Source organism: Calonectris borealis, chromosome 1, assembly GCF_964195595.1.
Source record: "Calonectris borealis chromosome 1, bCalBor7.hap1.2, whole genome shotgun sequence".
NCBI classification, from domain to species: Eukaryota; Metazoa; Chordata; class Aves; order Procellariiformes; family Procellariidae; genus Calonectris; species Calonectris borealis.
In genome coordinates, this window is record NC_134312.1 from 95,128,010 (window position 1) to 95,144,662 (window position 16,653).

Below are 16,653 nucleotides of genomic sequence, written 5' to 3' on the forward strand. Positions count from 1 at the left end.
TACCACTTGTCTGGTTTAGAACCACTGAATTTAAGACAATATTATGATCTTTATAACTAAAATCAGAATTTGAAATTATCAACACTAAAATTCTGTTCTGAACTTAACTAAAAATATATCTTAATTTAGAAATATGATTTGCCATTCCTGAGCAGAACCACCCATGCTACTATATAGGTGTTAAGAGTACAGCAACTGTAGTTTAACTTAAATTAATCTGTTTGATGCACAGTATCAAAGCATTATGCACAGACTGAAGGACACAGGCCTTAAAATACTTCTATTCTGGACAGAGATACATTCTATACCCATGGAAACTGAAACCAAGAAAGGCGGACAACTTGCTTAATCTCATATAATGAGCCCTGATTGAAGTTTAGAAATGGGAGTTCTTTCTTAGTCTTCCACTGCAATTTAACATTTCATTTATTAAGTTCAGAAGGCCACTGAGTTTTCACACTGATTCAGTCCTCCTGCCAAGAAATGTATGCATCAGTCATCATCACAACACAGAACTTCATCTGATGCTACTACAACTTAATTCATTTTCAGGGGCGTAAAACATTGCCTCATCCATGTATTAAACTCCATCAAGTTGCAAGAACTCTTTATGATCGTCTGCATTCCTTTATGATGCTTATATATGCATAATCCACTCTACAGATCCATGTCTTTGAGAAGAAGGAATCTTGGGGAGAGGTGAGTAATATAGGAGGAGAAAAAGAAAATGCTGTGAAATACAGAAAGCTAAATAAAACCATAATTTAGCTTGTGCTACTTCATCTTAATCCTTAAGGGATAGGTTAAATTGACTGCTGAAATAAGAGCTAGGCAGCAGAAAGATGACCGTCAGACCCATAAAAATATGGGGTTCTGACTGTGTGTCATTATGATTCACAGAATACATCAACTAGTTACACTGAAATATATTTAAAAAGAGAAGTGCATTTCTAAAATAAAATGACAACCTCAAGTAAACGCAAACCAAATCACAGAGTATAGACAATTCTGTTTACAGCTGAATATTTCTTATTTTGTATGAACTGTGTTTAGTAAGAAAATGGCAGTTACATAATTAAGGTTAATGTTCAAATATTAATGTTCAAATATCTGGACACAAATCCACAAACCCAGCATCTGCCCCCAGAAATCATTTCAACATACATTAGTATATAACAGAGATACATATGATACAGATGCAAGATACAGATCTGTCTGCTCTCATCTTGTAAGCATCCAGAATTTCATAAATGATGGATCCCTACGGAACAATGCAAACTTTAACAACTTCAGTTTGAAATACATTTGCAAATTTGCTATGAAAATCTTAGTGGTTCCTTGCTGCTTACACATCCTTGAAGGGCTGCTGTAACATAACAAATCCACTTGTTTGAACCTGTTACTGCCTAGTCCCCTTTATTAAGGCTGGAATGACAAATGTCAGAGCTCCTTTCAGCTGGCATACAACTATTTCTTTATAAACACCTTGAAGTTGCAGATGAGAAATGAAGTCCAAATAATGACCACCTTCAATTCTCTAGCCACAAAGTACTACAGGAAAATGCCCAGATGTACCAGAAAAGTGCTAGTCCACAAATTCACGCCTAATTCTTGTGTTGTAATTCCCCAAACATGGGTTGTTTTGACAATTCAGTTGAGAGGCGCCAATACAACATCAGAATTGCTCTTTCAAGTTTAAATATCCACAGCTGAATAAAGCAGTGCCACTTTGGACCAAAGCACAACACTCTGGCAGGCACGTACACGTAACCAAATGATTTTTGAAGCAGGAGGGAAGACTAGTCACACACCTGAGGCACTAGTATTTTAAAGCAATAGTATTTGTAAAGCAATAGTATTCGTACCTATAACATTTGATACATACAGTAGTTCAGTATGCATTCAGTACATATTCTTATATCCTTTCCTTCCACTTCTCAAAAATACCAGACAGAAGCATTCAGTTATCTTGTGTTAGTTTTTAAACATGAAGGCTACTACAGCTCAATGAACCGTCACCAATTAGATGAAATAGTTTTCTGAACTACTTCAATTACTCAGCATTTTTTCATGCAGACAGCCTAAAAGACACACACACTACATGTTCATACAGGTATGTCTACAATTTACCACAGAAGAAACATTTCAAAGACTGCAAGTTGCACAGAAGTAAACCAGCACTTTGGTGTCATTTTAAAAGAAAAAAACAACTCTTTGACTAAGTTTCTGTGATATTAGTGACATAAAATTATTAAAAGAAAAAAACTTCTATTATCCACCTTAACAGCTTCAGGAGACAACCAGAACAAAACAAAAATACATGCCACTCACACATCAAGCTAATATAGGAGAACACTTACTTCCATACGCCATGAGCTAGGCTATCAAATAAGTGGCAGCAGGCAACTAACATGCACTGCAAAATACTAGCAAATCCGGCTTGTGTTCAAGCATATTATTTTAATTCAATTCAGGGTTCAGCCAATACAAAAATGCAGTTGAAAGCAAAACAATGTAAGAATGAACTGACTAGTGAACGTAGGATAAATTTTAAAATGGTGTTACAATGCATCATTAGAACTCATAGAACCGCAGATTCAGAGATCAAAACAAAGTATTTTTTAGCTTCAGGCTGCAATTCCCTAATCTGAATTTAGGGATTGCTAAAGACTTACTACAGGATGTTGTTAAGGGCAAAGGCCAAAGGTGGAGAAAGGGAAGGATCAAAGTGTATTGTGGTATAACAAGCATGGGAAAAGACAAAGAAGGGGGCAAAGGGGCTGTTGTGAATGAACCTGCTGCTGGTCAGTACCACCTTGTCCAGCTGAAGGTGCAGCTGCTGACCTCCTCCAGGTCCTCCAGTCCACTGGGCTCATCTAACATTAGCAATAAGAATCTGTTTTTTTGGTAAGTTATTAGCAAGCCACATGTTTCTGAATTAATGTTCACATTATTTGGCATGTAGTTAATACATCTGCACATTTCTGGGAATTGATCAGATATAAGAAACTGCGCAGCAAGATCTTTTAGCTAAGCACTGCTCTAACACACATCCCTGAATTACTAAGGTGGTAAAAGTGTTCAAGGTGGTACTAGAATTCTTCCCTATGTACATGCAAAATTCACCCATCACTTATTATGGTTGCTATGAAGCAGGATGGCCAATACATTCTCCTCTTACACTGTACAATCTGGCTCAGATAAAGGAAAGGCCAAAGCACAGCCCAACTCTGAGCTGGTTTTAGAAACTGAAAAGGAAATAAATTTTGTTCACTCTGTTAGCTAATCACTGTTCATTCTTACCAAATTTTCCTGTCTCCACCAATTTTTTGGGTTCATCCAACAGTATCAACAAATTCAAGGAGGCTGACTTGCAATCTTCCTAACCAAGTTAGAAAAAACTAGCACAAATTTCTCAAGGAAATACTCTTTCTCTATGAATCACGCAGACTGAACAGATTTAGATAAAGGTTTAAGTCAAGCTCAGAACTTTTGCATGGGTCTATTCACCTTATTTATTAGTCTAGCTGAATTTACATTTTGGTATCTTTTGACACAGTCTGAATAGGTTACATGACCAATAATAACGTTGCTTACTGTCATGTAAGCTCATAAAGTACACTCAGCACAAAAAAACCACATCTTGTATCCTGATAAAGAAGCATACTTTTTTGAACCAAACTTTGATGCTGCCTCATCATTGTCATTTAACATTCACTGTGATTCAAATTCATCTATCTAGCAATGCATGAAGCTGCTCAAGAGTTTGTTGCCAGCATGAGCTCATTACAAGTTCAGGAAATCCAACAGAACTCTTTTCTCTTTGTACTTGCCCTCTGCAGGTAGTTCCCAATTCATGGATGATGTTACTGGCTTGATTATTATTTTAGTTGCAAAAGAAAGGAAAAATAAATATTTTAAGATAAGAATCACCACAGCGAGGTGGTGAATATTTTAATGGATGAAATGTAGGCGGATGTCACACTCGCTGCAAAGCCATATATGTCTCCTGGAAATCCTAGGAAAGATCACATCCTTATTAATTTCTTTTAAAATATATGCACATATACACATGTAATTTCATAAATCAATAAATCTGCTGACTTCAAGTTTATTGTTAACAGGACATAAGAGGTGTGTGACCCAGCAAAAAATCTGACAATAAATTTCATCTTAATCAACAGTGACAGGGTTGGAAATATGGAAGTCATGGGCCTTAGATATATATATTATTGTGTATATTGTGTCATCTATTAAAAAAATAAGTTAGTCGTTGCTTCATTCCCCATACTTCAGTTCGAATCAGGGACAATTATAGGATCATAGAATAGTTTGGGTTGGAAAGGATCTTTACAGGCCACATAGTCCAACGGCCCTGCCATGGGCAGGGATATAGAATCATAGAATCATAGAATCATACAGGTTGGAAAAGACCTCTAAGATCAACGTGTCCAACCGTCAACCCAACACCACCATGCCCTCTACACCATGTCCCTAAGGGCCTCATCTACACGTCTTTTAAATACCTCCAGGGATGGTGACTCCACCACTTCCCTGGGCAGCCTGTTCCAAGGCCTGACCACTCTTTCAGTAAAGAAATTTCTCCTAATGTTCAATCTAAACCTCCCTTGGTGCAACTTGAGGCCATTTCCTCTTGTTCTATCGCTAGTGACTTGGCAGAAGAGACCAACACCCACCTCGCTACAACCTCCTTTCAGGTAGTTGTAGGGCGCGATGAGGTCTCTCCTCAGCCTCCTCTTCTCCAGGCTAAACAACCCCAGTTCCCTCAGCCGCTCCTCATAAGGCTTGTGCTCCAGGCCCTTCACCAGCTTCGTTGCCCTCCTCTGGACACGCTCCAGCACCTCCATATCCTTCTTGTAGTGAGGGGCCCAAAACTGAACACAGTATTCGAGGTGCGGCCTCACCAGTGCCAAGTACAGGGGCACGATCACCTCCCTGCTCCTGCTGGCCACGCTATTTCTGACACAGGCCAGGATGCCTTTGGCCTTCTTGGCCACCTGAGCACACTGCCGGCTCATGTTCAGCCGGCTGTCAATCAGCACCCCCAGGTCCTTTTCCTCTGGGCAGCTTTCCAGCCACTCTTCCCCAAGCCTGTAGCGTTGCCTGGGGTTGTTGTGGCCGAAGTGCAGGACCTGGCACTTGGCCTTGTTGAACCTCATACAGTTGGCCTCAGCCCATCGATCCAGCCTGTCCGGGTCCCTCTGCAGAGCCTTCCTACCCTCGAGCAGATCAACACTCCCACCCAGCTTGGTGTCGTCTGCAAACTTACTGAGGGAGCACTCGTTCCCCTCATCCAGATCGTTGATAAAGATATTGAACAGGACCGGCCCCAGCACTGAGCCCTGGGGAACACCGCTCGTGACCGGCTGCCAACTGGATTTAACTCCGTTGACCACAACTCTCTGGGCTTGGCCGTCCAGCCAGTTTTTTACCCAGCGAAGAGTGTACTTGTCTAGGCCGTGAGCCGCCAGCTTCTCTAGGAGAATGCTGCGGGAGACAGTGTCAAAGGCCTTACTGAAGTCCAAGTAGACCACATCCACTGCCTTTCCCTCATCCATTAGGCGGGTCACCTGGTCATAGAAGGAGATCAGGTTGGTCAAGCAGGACCTGCCTTCCATGAACCCGTGCTGGCTGGCCTGATCCCCTGGTTGTCCCAGACATGGCTCGTGAGCACCCTCAAAACCAACCGCTCCATGATCTAGCCTGGCACCGAGGTCAGGCTGACCGGTCTGTAGTTCCCCGGATCCTCCCTCCGGCCCTTCTTGTAGATGGGAGTCACATTGGTGAGCCTCCAGTCGTCCTGGACCTCCCCAGTTAACCAGGACTGCTGGTAAATGATGGAGAGCGGCTCGGCAAGCTCCTCCGCCAGTTCCGTCAGTACCCTCGGGTGGATCCCATCCGGCCCCATAGACTTGTGAACGTCCAGGTGGCATAGCAGGTCATTAACTTCATTCTCTTGAATTATGGGGGGTTTATCCTGCTCGTCGTCCATGTCTTCCAGCTCAGGGGGCTGAGTACCCTGAGGATAACCACTCTGACTACTAAAGACTGAGGCAAAGAAGGTGTTGAGTACCTCAGCCTTTTCCTCGTCCTTGATGGCAACGTTCCCCCCCGCATCCAATAGAGGATGGAGATTCTCCTTGGTTCTCCTTTTGTCATTAACATACTTATAAAAGCATTTTTTGTTGTCTCTCACGACAGTGGCCAGGTTGAGTTCTAGCCGGGCTTTTGCCTTTCTAATTTCCTCTCTGCACGACCTAACGCGATCCCTGTATTCTTCCTGAGTTGCCTGCCCCTTCTTCCAAAGGTGATAAACTCTCCTTTTTTCCCCTGAGTCCCAGCCAGAGCTCCCCGTTCAGCCAGGCCCGTCGCCTTCCCCGCCCGTTCTTCTTGCGGCGCATGGGGACAGCCCGCTCCTGTGCCTTTAAGACTTCCTTCTTGAAGAACGTCCAGCCTTCCTGGACCCCTTTGCCCTTCAGGACTGTCTCCCAAGGGACCCTCTCGACCAGTGTCCTGAGCAGGCCAAAGTCCGCCCGCCGGAAGTCCATGGTAGCGGTTTTGCTGGCCCCCCTCTTTTACTTCACCAAGTATTGAGTATTCTACCATTTCATGGTCGCTAAGCCCAAGCCGGCCTCCGACCACCACATCTCCCACCAGCCCTTCTCTGTTCGTGAACAGCAGGTCAAGCGAGGCATCTCCCCTGGTGTGCTTGCTTACCAGCTGCGTCAGGAAGTTATCCTCCACACACTCCAGGAACCTCCTCGACTGTTTCCTCTCTGCCGTGTGGTATTTCCAGCAGACATCTGGAAAGTTGAAGTCCCCCACGAGAACAAGGGCTAGCGACTGGGAGACTCCTGCCAGCCTCTGGTAGAATATTTCATCTGCCTATCTTCAACTAGATCAGGTTGCTCAGAGCCCCGTCCAACCTGACCTTGAATGTCCCCAGGGATGGGGCATCTACCACCTCTCTGGGCAACCTGTTCCAGTGTTTCACCACCCTCATTGTAAAAATTTCTTCCTTATAACTAGTCTGAATCTACCCTCTTTTAGTTTAAAACCATTCCCCCTTGTCCTGTCGCAATAGACCCTGCTAAAAAGTTTGTCCCCATCTTTCTTATAAGCCCCCTTTAAGTACTGAAAGGCCGCAATAAGGTCTCCCCTGAGCCTTCTCCCCTTCAGGCTGAATAAGCCCAACTCTCTCAGCCTTTCTTCACAGGAGAGGCGTTCCATCCCCCTGACTGTTTTCGTGGCCCTCCTCTGGACCCGCTCCAAGAGGTCCATGTCTTTCTTGTGCTGAGGGCTCCAGAGCTGGACGCAGTACTGCAGGTGGGGTCTCACTAGAGCGGAGTAGAGGGGCAGAATCCCCTTCCTCGACCTGCTGGCCATGCTGCTTTCGATGCAGCCCAGGATACGTCAGAAGGTTGGCCTTCTGGGCTGCGAGCGCACATTGCTGGCTCAGGCCCAGCTTTTCATCCACCAGTACCCGCAAGTCCTTCTCGGCAGGGCTGCTCTCAATCCCTTCATCCCCCAGCCTGTATTGATACTGGGGGTTGCCCGACCCAGGTGCAGGACCCTGCACTTGGCCTTGTTGAACCTCATGAGGTTCACACAGGCCCACTTCTCAAGCTTGTCCAGGTCCTTCTGGATGGCATCCCGTCCCTCAGGCGTGTCGACCGCACCACTCGGCTTGGTGTCATCTGCAAACTTGCTGAGGGTGCACTCGATCTCACTGTCTATGTCACTGATGAAGATATTAAACAGTACCGGTCCTAAAACAGACCCCTGAGGGACACCACTCGTCACCAACCTCCATGTGGATATTGAGCCATTGACAACTACCCTCTGGATGCATCCATCCAACCAATCCCTCACCCACTGGACAGTCCACCCATCAAATCCATACGTCTCCAGAGAAAGATGTTGTGGGGGACCGTGTCAAAGGTCTTACAGAGGTCCAGATAGACAACATCGGCAGCCCTTCCCATGTCCACTGAGGTAGTCACTCCATCATAGAAGGCCACTAGGTTGGTCAGGCAGGACTTGCCCCTTGGTGAAGCCATGTTGACTGTCTCGAATCACCTCCCTGTCCTCCATGTGCCTTAGCATAGCTTCCAGGAGGATCTGCTCTATAATCTTCCCAGGCACAGAGGTGAGACTGACTGGTCTGTAGTTCCCCGGGGCTTCCTTTTTTCCCTTTTTAAAAATGGGTGTTATGTTTCCCCTTTTCCAGTCAGCAGGAACTTCACCGGACTGCCACAATTTCTCAAATACGATGGATAGTAGCTTAGCAACTTCATCCGCCAGTTCCTTCAGGACCCACGGATAGATCGGGTCCCATGGACTTGTGCACCTTCAGGTTCCTTAGATGGTCTCAAACCTGGTCTTCTCCTACAGCGGGCAGCTCTTCTCCCAGTCCCTGTCTTTGCCTTCTGCAGCTTGGGCGGTGAAACTCGAGCACTTGCCGGTGAAGACCGAGGCAAAGAAGTCATTGAGTACCTCCGCCTTCTCCGGACGGTAACCAGGTCTCCTATTTCCTTCCGGAGAGGGCCCACATTTTCCCTAGTCTTCCTTTTATCATGGACGTACCTATAGAAGCTTTTCTTGTTGCCCTTGACATCCCTGGCCAGATTTAATTCTATCAGGCCTTTAGCTTTCCTAACCTGATCCCTGGTTGCTAGGACAATTTCTCTGTATTCCTCCCAGGCTACCTGTCCTTGCTTCCACTCTCTGTAGGCTTCCTTTTTGTGTTTGAGTGTGTCCAGGAGCTCCTTGTTCATCCATGCAGGCCTCCTGGTGTTTTTGCCCAGTTTCCTCTTTCTTGGGATGCATTGCTCCTGAGGTGATCCTTGAATATTTACCAGCTTTCTTGGGTCCCTCTTCCCTCCAGGGCTTTGTTCCATGGCACTCTACCAAGCAGATCCCTGAAGAGGCCGAAGTCCACTCTCCTGAAGTCCAGGGTAGTGAGCTTGCTGCACGCCCTCCTCGGTGCCCTAAGGATCTTGAACTCCACCATTTCATGGTCACTGCAGCAAAGGCTGCCCTTGAGCTTCACATTCTCTACCAGCCCCACCTTGTTGGTGAGAACATGGTCCAGCATAGGACCTCTCCTCATTGGCTCCTCTACCAAACAGAATACTGATTATGCTGCTCCATTAAGAAAACCAGGCATGCAGAGCTAAATCAAGGAAATGGCTGCAAGACACTTCATTCTGCTGTGTAGACCTACACTGTTTGTTAGAAAGGACAAAGGACATTTTAAAGGACTGATGCGTTTTAGGAGGGAATCACGACTGATTTACATGCAAAGTGTGTATGTTTTCTTACATTGGCCTAACTACTAAATTAATGAATTTTTTTTTTCTTTGAGTAGGGCCTACAGTTGATTGCATGTCTGTACCATCTTCTTCATGTACAAATCTTCACTGAATATACAATTTTAATACTACTAGGACAAGATCCACTTTTGTCTAGATACAGAGATTCTATTCTCCTGGATCTAGTCACTCTCTCAGGAGATTATATTCTAAAGCAATGTTCCTTAATCCATTGGGAAAAACATACCTTTTAGTAACTAACAAATGCTCTTAATCTCCATTCTTGATCTTTATATTTCAGCTACCAAACCAATTTAAGGTTGTGATCAAAGTCCCTAAATTGATTGGGAAAGGTATTCTCTCTCCATGAACCACTAAAATTGACCGTAGAGGAGGAAACATTAAATTCTATTAGTCTGGGTCTAAATAGGCCACAATGTGTTTTCACATTTGGGAATCACTCCCTCCACATCCTGTTCAGTAAAAACCACAACCAACCACTATTCAGGGCAGCCTGAAAAGTTCATCTGCGTTCTGTACAAGTCGGATAAGCCAAAGCATGAGAGGACCAAGAGGGAGTTCTCAGGGTGAATGTGAATATTTTTGTATAAACCTAGTTGTTTTGATTATGGAAAAATGTGTGGAACCCATTGAAGATCTTTTCCAAAGTGTACAGTGGCACTTGAATCACTAGAATATCTAGAACATGGAATAGACAATTTTTAGTGTAAAATTTAAAAAATATATTGTTTTAATATGAAGATAGCATACTAGGCCAACTTCATCATGTACGAGATGTACTAGGAGTACAAATATAACTGTAAGATTTTTCAGCAATAGGGTCTAGGGGTTTTGTATCTTTGGAAAGTATCTTGAGAGTATTTTTATTGTCCCTCTACAATACCTTATTTTTTCTAACATCCACATAAAGTGTGTGCTGAGCTGAGTTCTCTGGCTGCCAGAATGAAACCTAATCATTGTTCCTAAAACTAAGAACCATCCTGCAACTCCTCCAGTTTGTGCCAGCAGCTGGTCCCTGAAACTGTGGGGGGTGCTAGCAATCATCAGTGTCTTCTCTTCACCTCTGCCACACAAGTCACTCTAAAATAGAGCCAAAGCCACAACTGATGTTTCTTGCTTTATGTCGTGGTTTAATCTGGCAGGCAGCCAAATACCACGCAGCTGCTCACTCACTCCCCCCGCCCCCCCCAGTGGGACAGGGAGAGAATCAGAAGGGTAAGAGTGAGAAAAACTCGTGGGTTGAGATAAAGACAGTTTAATAGACCAGAAAAGGGAAAATAATAATAATAACAATAAATAATGACAGAATATACAAAATGAGTGATGCACAATGCAATTGCTCACCACCCGCGCTGACCGATAACCAAGTAGCAATCGGATCACGCCTACCATTAATTTACTGAGCATGACGTCACATGGTATGGAATGCCCCATTAGCCAGCTGGGCTGGCTGTCCTGATTATGTTCCCTCCCATCTTGTGTACCTAGCTCAGTCAGTAGGCACGGGAGCTGTCCTTGGACTAGGAGGGCACTTAGCAACAACTGAAAACATCAGTGTGTTATCAACATTCTCCTCATACTAAATCCAAAACACAGCACTAGGAAGAAATTTAACCCTATCCCAGCCAAAACCAGGACACTTTAGCTCGTGTTCTGTACACACTTGGAAAGTACAGTCAAACTGCAGTTTATTGTTGTGTTTACTATTAATGAAATGGGAAAGAGGATGTGCTCTCTGCTTCCAAACTCCAATAAACAATTCCACAAAGCATATAATCTAACCCTATATCTCTTAACTAAAAGCAATAGCTCCAATAAATGTACTGTTAATTGCCTTAAATAAATGCTTGTGACTTGAAGTACATATTGCTGTTAGCTTCTTTTATTCCTATCCTTTCAAAGATGACATTTTCTTAAAGTTGAAAATGCTAGTCTTTATCTACATTATGTTGCACATCGCATTTTCAGTTACTGGACACTCAGAAGTCACAATCATAGATTCATTGTCACTAGGAAACTGATTGACAACTTGTATTAGTATGAGTAATTTAAAATTTTGAAGTTATTCTCCTTTAAAATAATTAAAAAGGAAAAGGAGAGTATTCCCAACACTTGTGCTTTTCCCTCTCCAGATACACTAGAGAAAATGTGTTCATTTCATTACAGGCTGTATGCTTCATGAGTTTTCTCGTCTTCTGTGTTCATTGCTACAAGATTTTGATTGCTTAACCGTAAGCTTTAATGAATACGCATGTGGCTAGCACTCTGATGCATTGCAGAACTAAGGAAAGGTGTCTACAGTTTCCAGCCATTAGCTATTAAAGTTACAAAATACCAAAATCCCATATGTTCCAGGTGACATTCAGCTTCCTGTTTTTATACAGTTTCACAAAGCATTAGGTATTAAAGCTGCTATTAAATAGGGAGTGCAAATGATCTACACATGATGTTACATTCAGTGCTTTTTCCTCTTTCCAAAGATCTCAGAGAAAAATATTAATCCTCACTACTCCTGCAATACAGCTATGCAGGTATTACTTATGCCCAATTCACAGTATTCTACAGAAAATCTGTACACCATTCTTAGTGAACTGATTCAAAAGTTACACATGGGATAAATCAGATAAATCAAACACAGCTTAAGTGACAGTTATGAACTCAAACACTGGATTGGTGCTAGAAATAGAGAAAGATCCCAGGAGTATCAAGTCACGAAAAAGCAAAAGTCAGCCTTTGCTGCAGTGACCTAATGAAAGTTTCTAATATCTTAATTATTCTGTGTCTAACATCTTATTTATTCTTTTTTATTCTGCAGTTTTCAGCCTGGAGCAGACCTCCAGAATTGCCTCAACTGACCACATCAAAAAGACGGTAATTGTTACTTCTATGCCTATGCATCCTTTCTTCCCCCTTGTTTTACACCAAGATCACTGGCATTACAATGATGAGGGTAACCCAGATTCATTTCAGGCTAGAAAACATTAAAGAAAGCAAAAGGAAAATCCTCAGAGATTGAACAGGTTTCTTAAAAGGTCAAATCCTGATAAGTCAATGTTTTAATCATTTATCAGACAATTCTAACTAATCCAATTCTACTATTTTGCTATCCTGCCTATACTGACATAACCCCAAGTCAATGGGACAACCAAATTCCCTTCTTCCTTCCTATCCCAGGCAACAGGATATAACATTCTTGATGTGGTTTAATCTCTTCCATACAACAGCTCATGGAATTCCATCCATAACTTCTGACATAGAAATTCTGTAACATATAGAACTGGAATAGGCCCCTGCCAGAAAAGGCATCCTATTGATACAAACGTTTCTAGCCAAGGGAATCAGCCACACAGTTCTCAGAACTGTTTCATTGCTTCTTGTACTATTTGTTAAAAACATGCACATCTCCCTTGTATTCTACTTTATAACTGCAACTTTAAGCAAATCATCCCGTTTGATCTGTGATGTGGTCAATATAGTACAATCTCTTAGTACAATGAAAATCCTCAAAACAAATACCAGTAGCAAACATTTCCAAACAACAAGAACTATTTGTTCTCCTTGAAGAATCCTAATTCCACTTTCATCTGGAATTCCTCAAGACAACCTTAAACAAACACAAAGAAACCCTGAGCAACAACCCAATAGAAACAAAAATTAAGAAACCCAAAGGTTCATATTCTCCTCACTCTCTTCCCACAATTCATGACAACAGTAGCATGCAAAGCAAATATACCTTACCAAGTTCTGTTATGTAGGTTTTTCCTTCCAAAGGTAAAGGAATGTACTGATTGGAGAAGAAGTTACTTCCATAACCCAGGACAAAACCTTCTAGTTTGGTGTTTTGACTTGGTCGAAGATACCTCATGCAAACGGTGTCATCTGTTGCATTGATCTGAACTTTCAGACTCTGCCTTTTCACTAGGGAAAGAGTAAAAAAAGAGATGATCAGAATGTATTTTCTTGTGATCATATATTCAGCAATGGAATATGACAATGTAACAATGTAGGGCTGTCTAATTTGCTAGTCACAAGCAACTTAACAATTGCTTAAAGGTGGAGTCTCCTAGAAACTAAGCATATTTTAAAAAGTAAACCAACAGTCATGTAAAATTTTGGTTTCCAACATGTCTGTTTTTCCATCATTAGTTTAGTACTATCATTAGCTGTAACATCTTCCACAACTGCACTAGTAGAAAAGTGCATGAAGTAACTGGAAAAAATGCAAGTACTTTTTCCTTTAAATGAGGGAGTTATAGTAGTATTAGCCATCTATAGGACCCATAGGTGAAAAACTTGCAAGTTTGTTTTTTTTTTTGTTAGTAAAAAATATGAAGTTTTAACATTAAGTTAATCACACTGCAAAATTAGGGTAGAGGATAAACAGTAACTAGATCCAAATTAAAATGCCACAATTTTTTTTTTTTTTCTTTTCTATGTTGGGCTGGAAAGGTAATTTTCTAGTTGGAATTACACCAGGACACCTAACCAACATATATACTTTACTCAAAATTACTAAGAAACTTTTTTTAAACATTCATTTTTATGCTTTCCAGGGGAGCAGCACATAAGCAAGAAACATCTTGTATATCCATCTACAAAAATTTAACTTATAACAACACAGAATGACTTCATAACAGAATAATCAATTTTTTAGGCTACAAAAAGGTGTTTCATCTTCTCTTGGTGGGGTGGGGGAGGATAAGCTTTGCGTTCCTTGGTACTTACAATTTTAATATTCCCTTGTCACTGTTAGCCTTATCATGTTTTCAGAACTGTTGAATGCCAATGCTTTAAAAAAAAGGTAATGATTTTTCCCCAAATTTACAACACTGGCACTAGAATAATACATTTTGCGTTATTATTTCTCTTCCCATTCTCATAACATGAATTTTTATTCCCAATAGATTTTCAGGCATCTCTCCAATCATGAGTGCTGAAATTAACTTTTCAGGAAAAAAACAGAAATTTGCACAAAATCGTTTTACTTCAGAAGCTAAATCCTGAAGAAAAACAATGAAAGATGTATGACCTGTCATTAAATAACAGGGTAGAGCTATACTGAACTTCCTTTTCTTTCTTTCTTTCACTCCCTCACTCTACCTCCCTTCCTTTCTTCCTTTCTCTCTCTCAATAATTGCAGACTGGTGTTCAAAGTTTCTTTAGACAAGTACATATTGATTCTCTGGTATCATCCCAGCCCACCCTTCTTTTTTTTTCTTTTTTTTGAGAAATTCTAATGACTAGAGTTGCTGAGAGGCCACAATCCCCAATCTGTGAAGATGATTTAGTAGTCCTGTCGAGCACCTGCTGTTGTCTGCACACTGAATGTAAAGACCTAAGCCAAACACTTTATGTCTCTTCCCTTTATAGAAAGAAGCGTACAAGTAAAACTGATGGAAAACATGTGCCTCCGATGAGACTCTTCCTTTATCTAAAGGCTGATCAAGTAAAAGCACTCAGCCAAGAAACTGTCAGACTTTTCCAAAGGCAACTCTGCCAAGTTGCAGAAGACTGCAAGTCTTCTAGAAAACTCAAATCTCTGACATTTTCAGCAGTACAATACCATCACAGGGGAAGGGGTGGCGGTTGTTTCCTTATCTGGGAGACATCCTAACTTCTTTTATTTTCAGTATATGAAACTGCTGAATATCGACAAGGCTCCAAATAGCAGAAACCAGGAAGAAAACCCAACAGACTTCAAACCCCTCTAATATGCTTCATAAAGATGCTTAGTAAAAAGCGTTCCATGCCAACAAAGTTTAGGATTATTACCTCTGATTGACAGTGAACTAGATTTGTTAAAATTATGTAGTCTGCAAAACTCTAACCTAACTTTGGAGAGCTGAGCATAAATGAAAGGATGATCTCCTGGTCTCCGTTGAATATTCACGTCTAAGAAGAAAGCAAGACTTACAGTACTTGATTCAAATATGAGATAATAATTTGATTTCTGTATTAAAATTCTTAATCAGACCAAAAACTAGATTTTAAAAAATTTTAGCAAAGATTTATTTTAATTTTAAATTTACAATTGCACTTTTTTTTTTTTACACACAGTTGTTTCTATATATCTCTTAGTTATACTTTACATTAATTTGAAGACCTAATTCTAATTCAAGACTGAATTCAAGTGGGTTTGAGTCCAGTTAGATAGATACTGTATTTTATTCATAAGTAGCCAGTTATAGTGCAACGGGGTCTTGATTTTATTTAAGCCTAAAAGCTGTCAGTGAAGTTTCTGAAAACAGAAAGTCTAAATGGGATCCCAAGACAGCAACATCTTTGAGGTAGAACCGTTTAGACCTTTTCTTTATAGCTAGCACATCAAACCACCAAGACAGCTTTTAAACTCAAAGACAGTTCTAGCATAACATAAACAGGAATACTGCATTTTTGGAAATAGAGAATAAGGCAGAACAGAAGAAAAGGAGATTAACTTAAAGTTTAAAAAAATAAATGCTTGTCCTCCCCACACCATCCTGACAGGGCAGGTCCTTTTCCTCTAGTTCACTTTTAAGTACAGGATCTTTTCAGTGATAGCCTGGATGGCAACAAATACTGCAAGGTCCCTGCAGTGTTTAGGAAAAAAAAAATATTTCTTTTCCTCTCCTTGGAGATCTAGCTATAGGGTCTGCTCCATGCTTTTCTTAACATAACTTATCTTCCACCCCTTCTGTAAGCTCCTTGCTTACTATTTCATTCTCTCCACACAGCAGAAGTTCTCCTAGCTGAGAGGGCTCGGTCGATCTCAGCTGAGAGGAAAGGAAAATAACCGTGCTAAAGCAACAACACAGATGCTACAGTTCATATGACTAAAGCACATTCCCTTCCATGGGCTGTGTGCATTCCACAATCACTGAAATCGAGGGATGAATTTTAACTGGTAAAACAATAACTATCAGAGGCTGACCACTTTCTGGAAGTGTATGGACAGAAGTGGAGCAACCAAGGCCAACACTGACAAGTTTTTCTATCAGAGGCAACAACGGTTCCCAACTGAATTTAGAACCTTAGTTTGCTGGGAACTGTAGCTATTGAGTGAGAGCACTTGGGTTCCAGAGAGCGAAAGACTACACAGGAGATAAAAACAAAGAACGATGAGGACAGAAAGAAGCCAGCAAGCACAGAAAGTGCTCTCTGTCATGGCAGAGCTATCAATGCATGGTAGATCGCTCTTGGTATGGACTCTTTGTAGAGAATGAAATCTCTCCCCAAACCAGGTCAGTGTGCTACTTAGTCATCAGTCCAGCTCGTCTGCCTGCCAACAGATTAACACTCCAACATCTTTCCAAGAGCC

The 16,653-nt window shown here is 41.7% G+C and overlaps 1 protein-coding gene across 1 annotated transcript in view; it reads right to left on the reverse strand.

Annotated features, from left to right (window-relative positions):
• The window catches only part of ABI3BP (ABI family member 3 binding protein), a 169,444-nt gene that overhangs the window by 132,929 nt on the left and 19,862 nt on the right, over window positions 1-16,653 (reverse strand). The window contains 1 exon segment of the mRNA XM_075168065.1: window positions 13,095-13,274. Coding sequence (XP_075024166.1) covers window positions 13,095-13,274 — 180 coding nt within the window.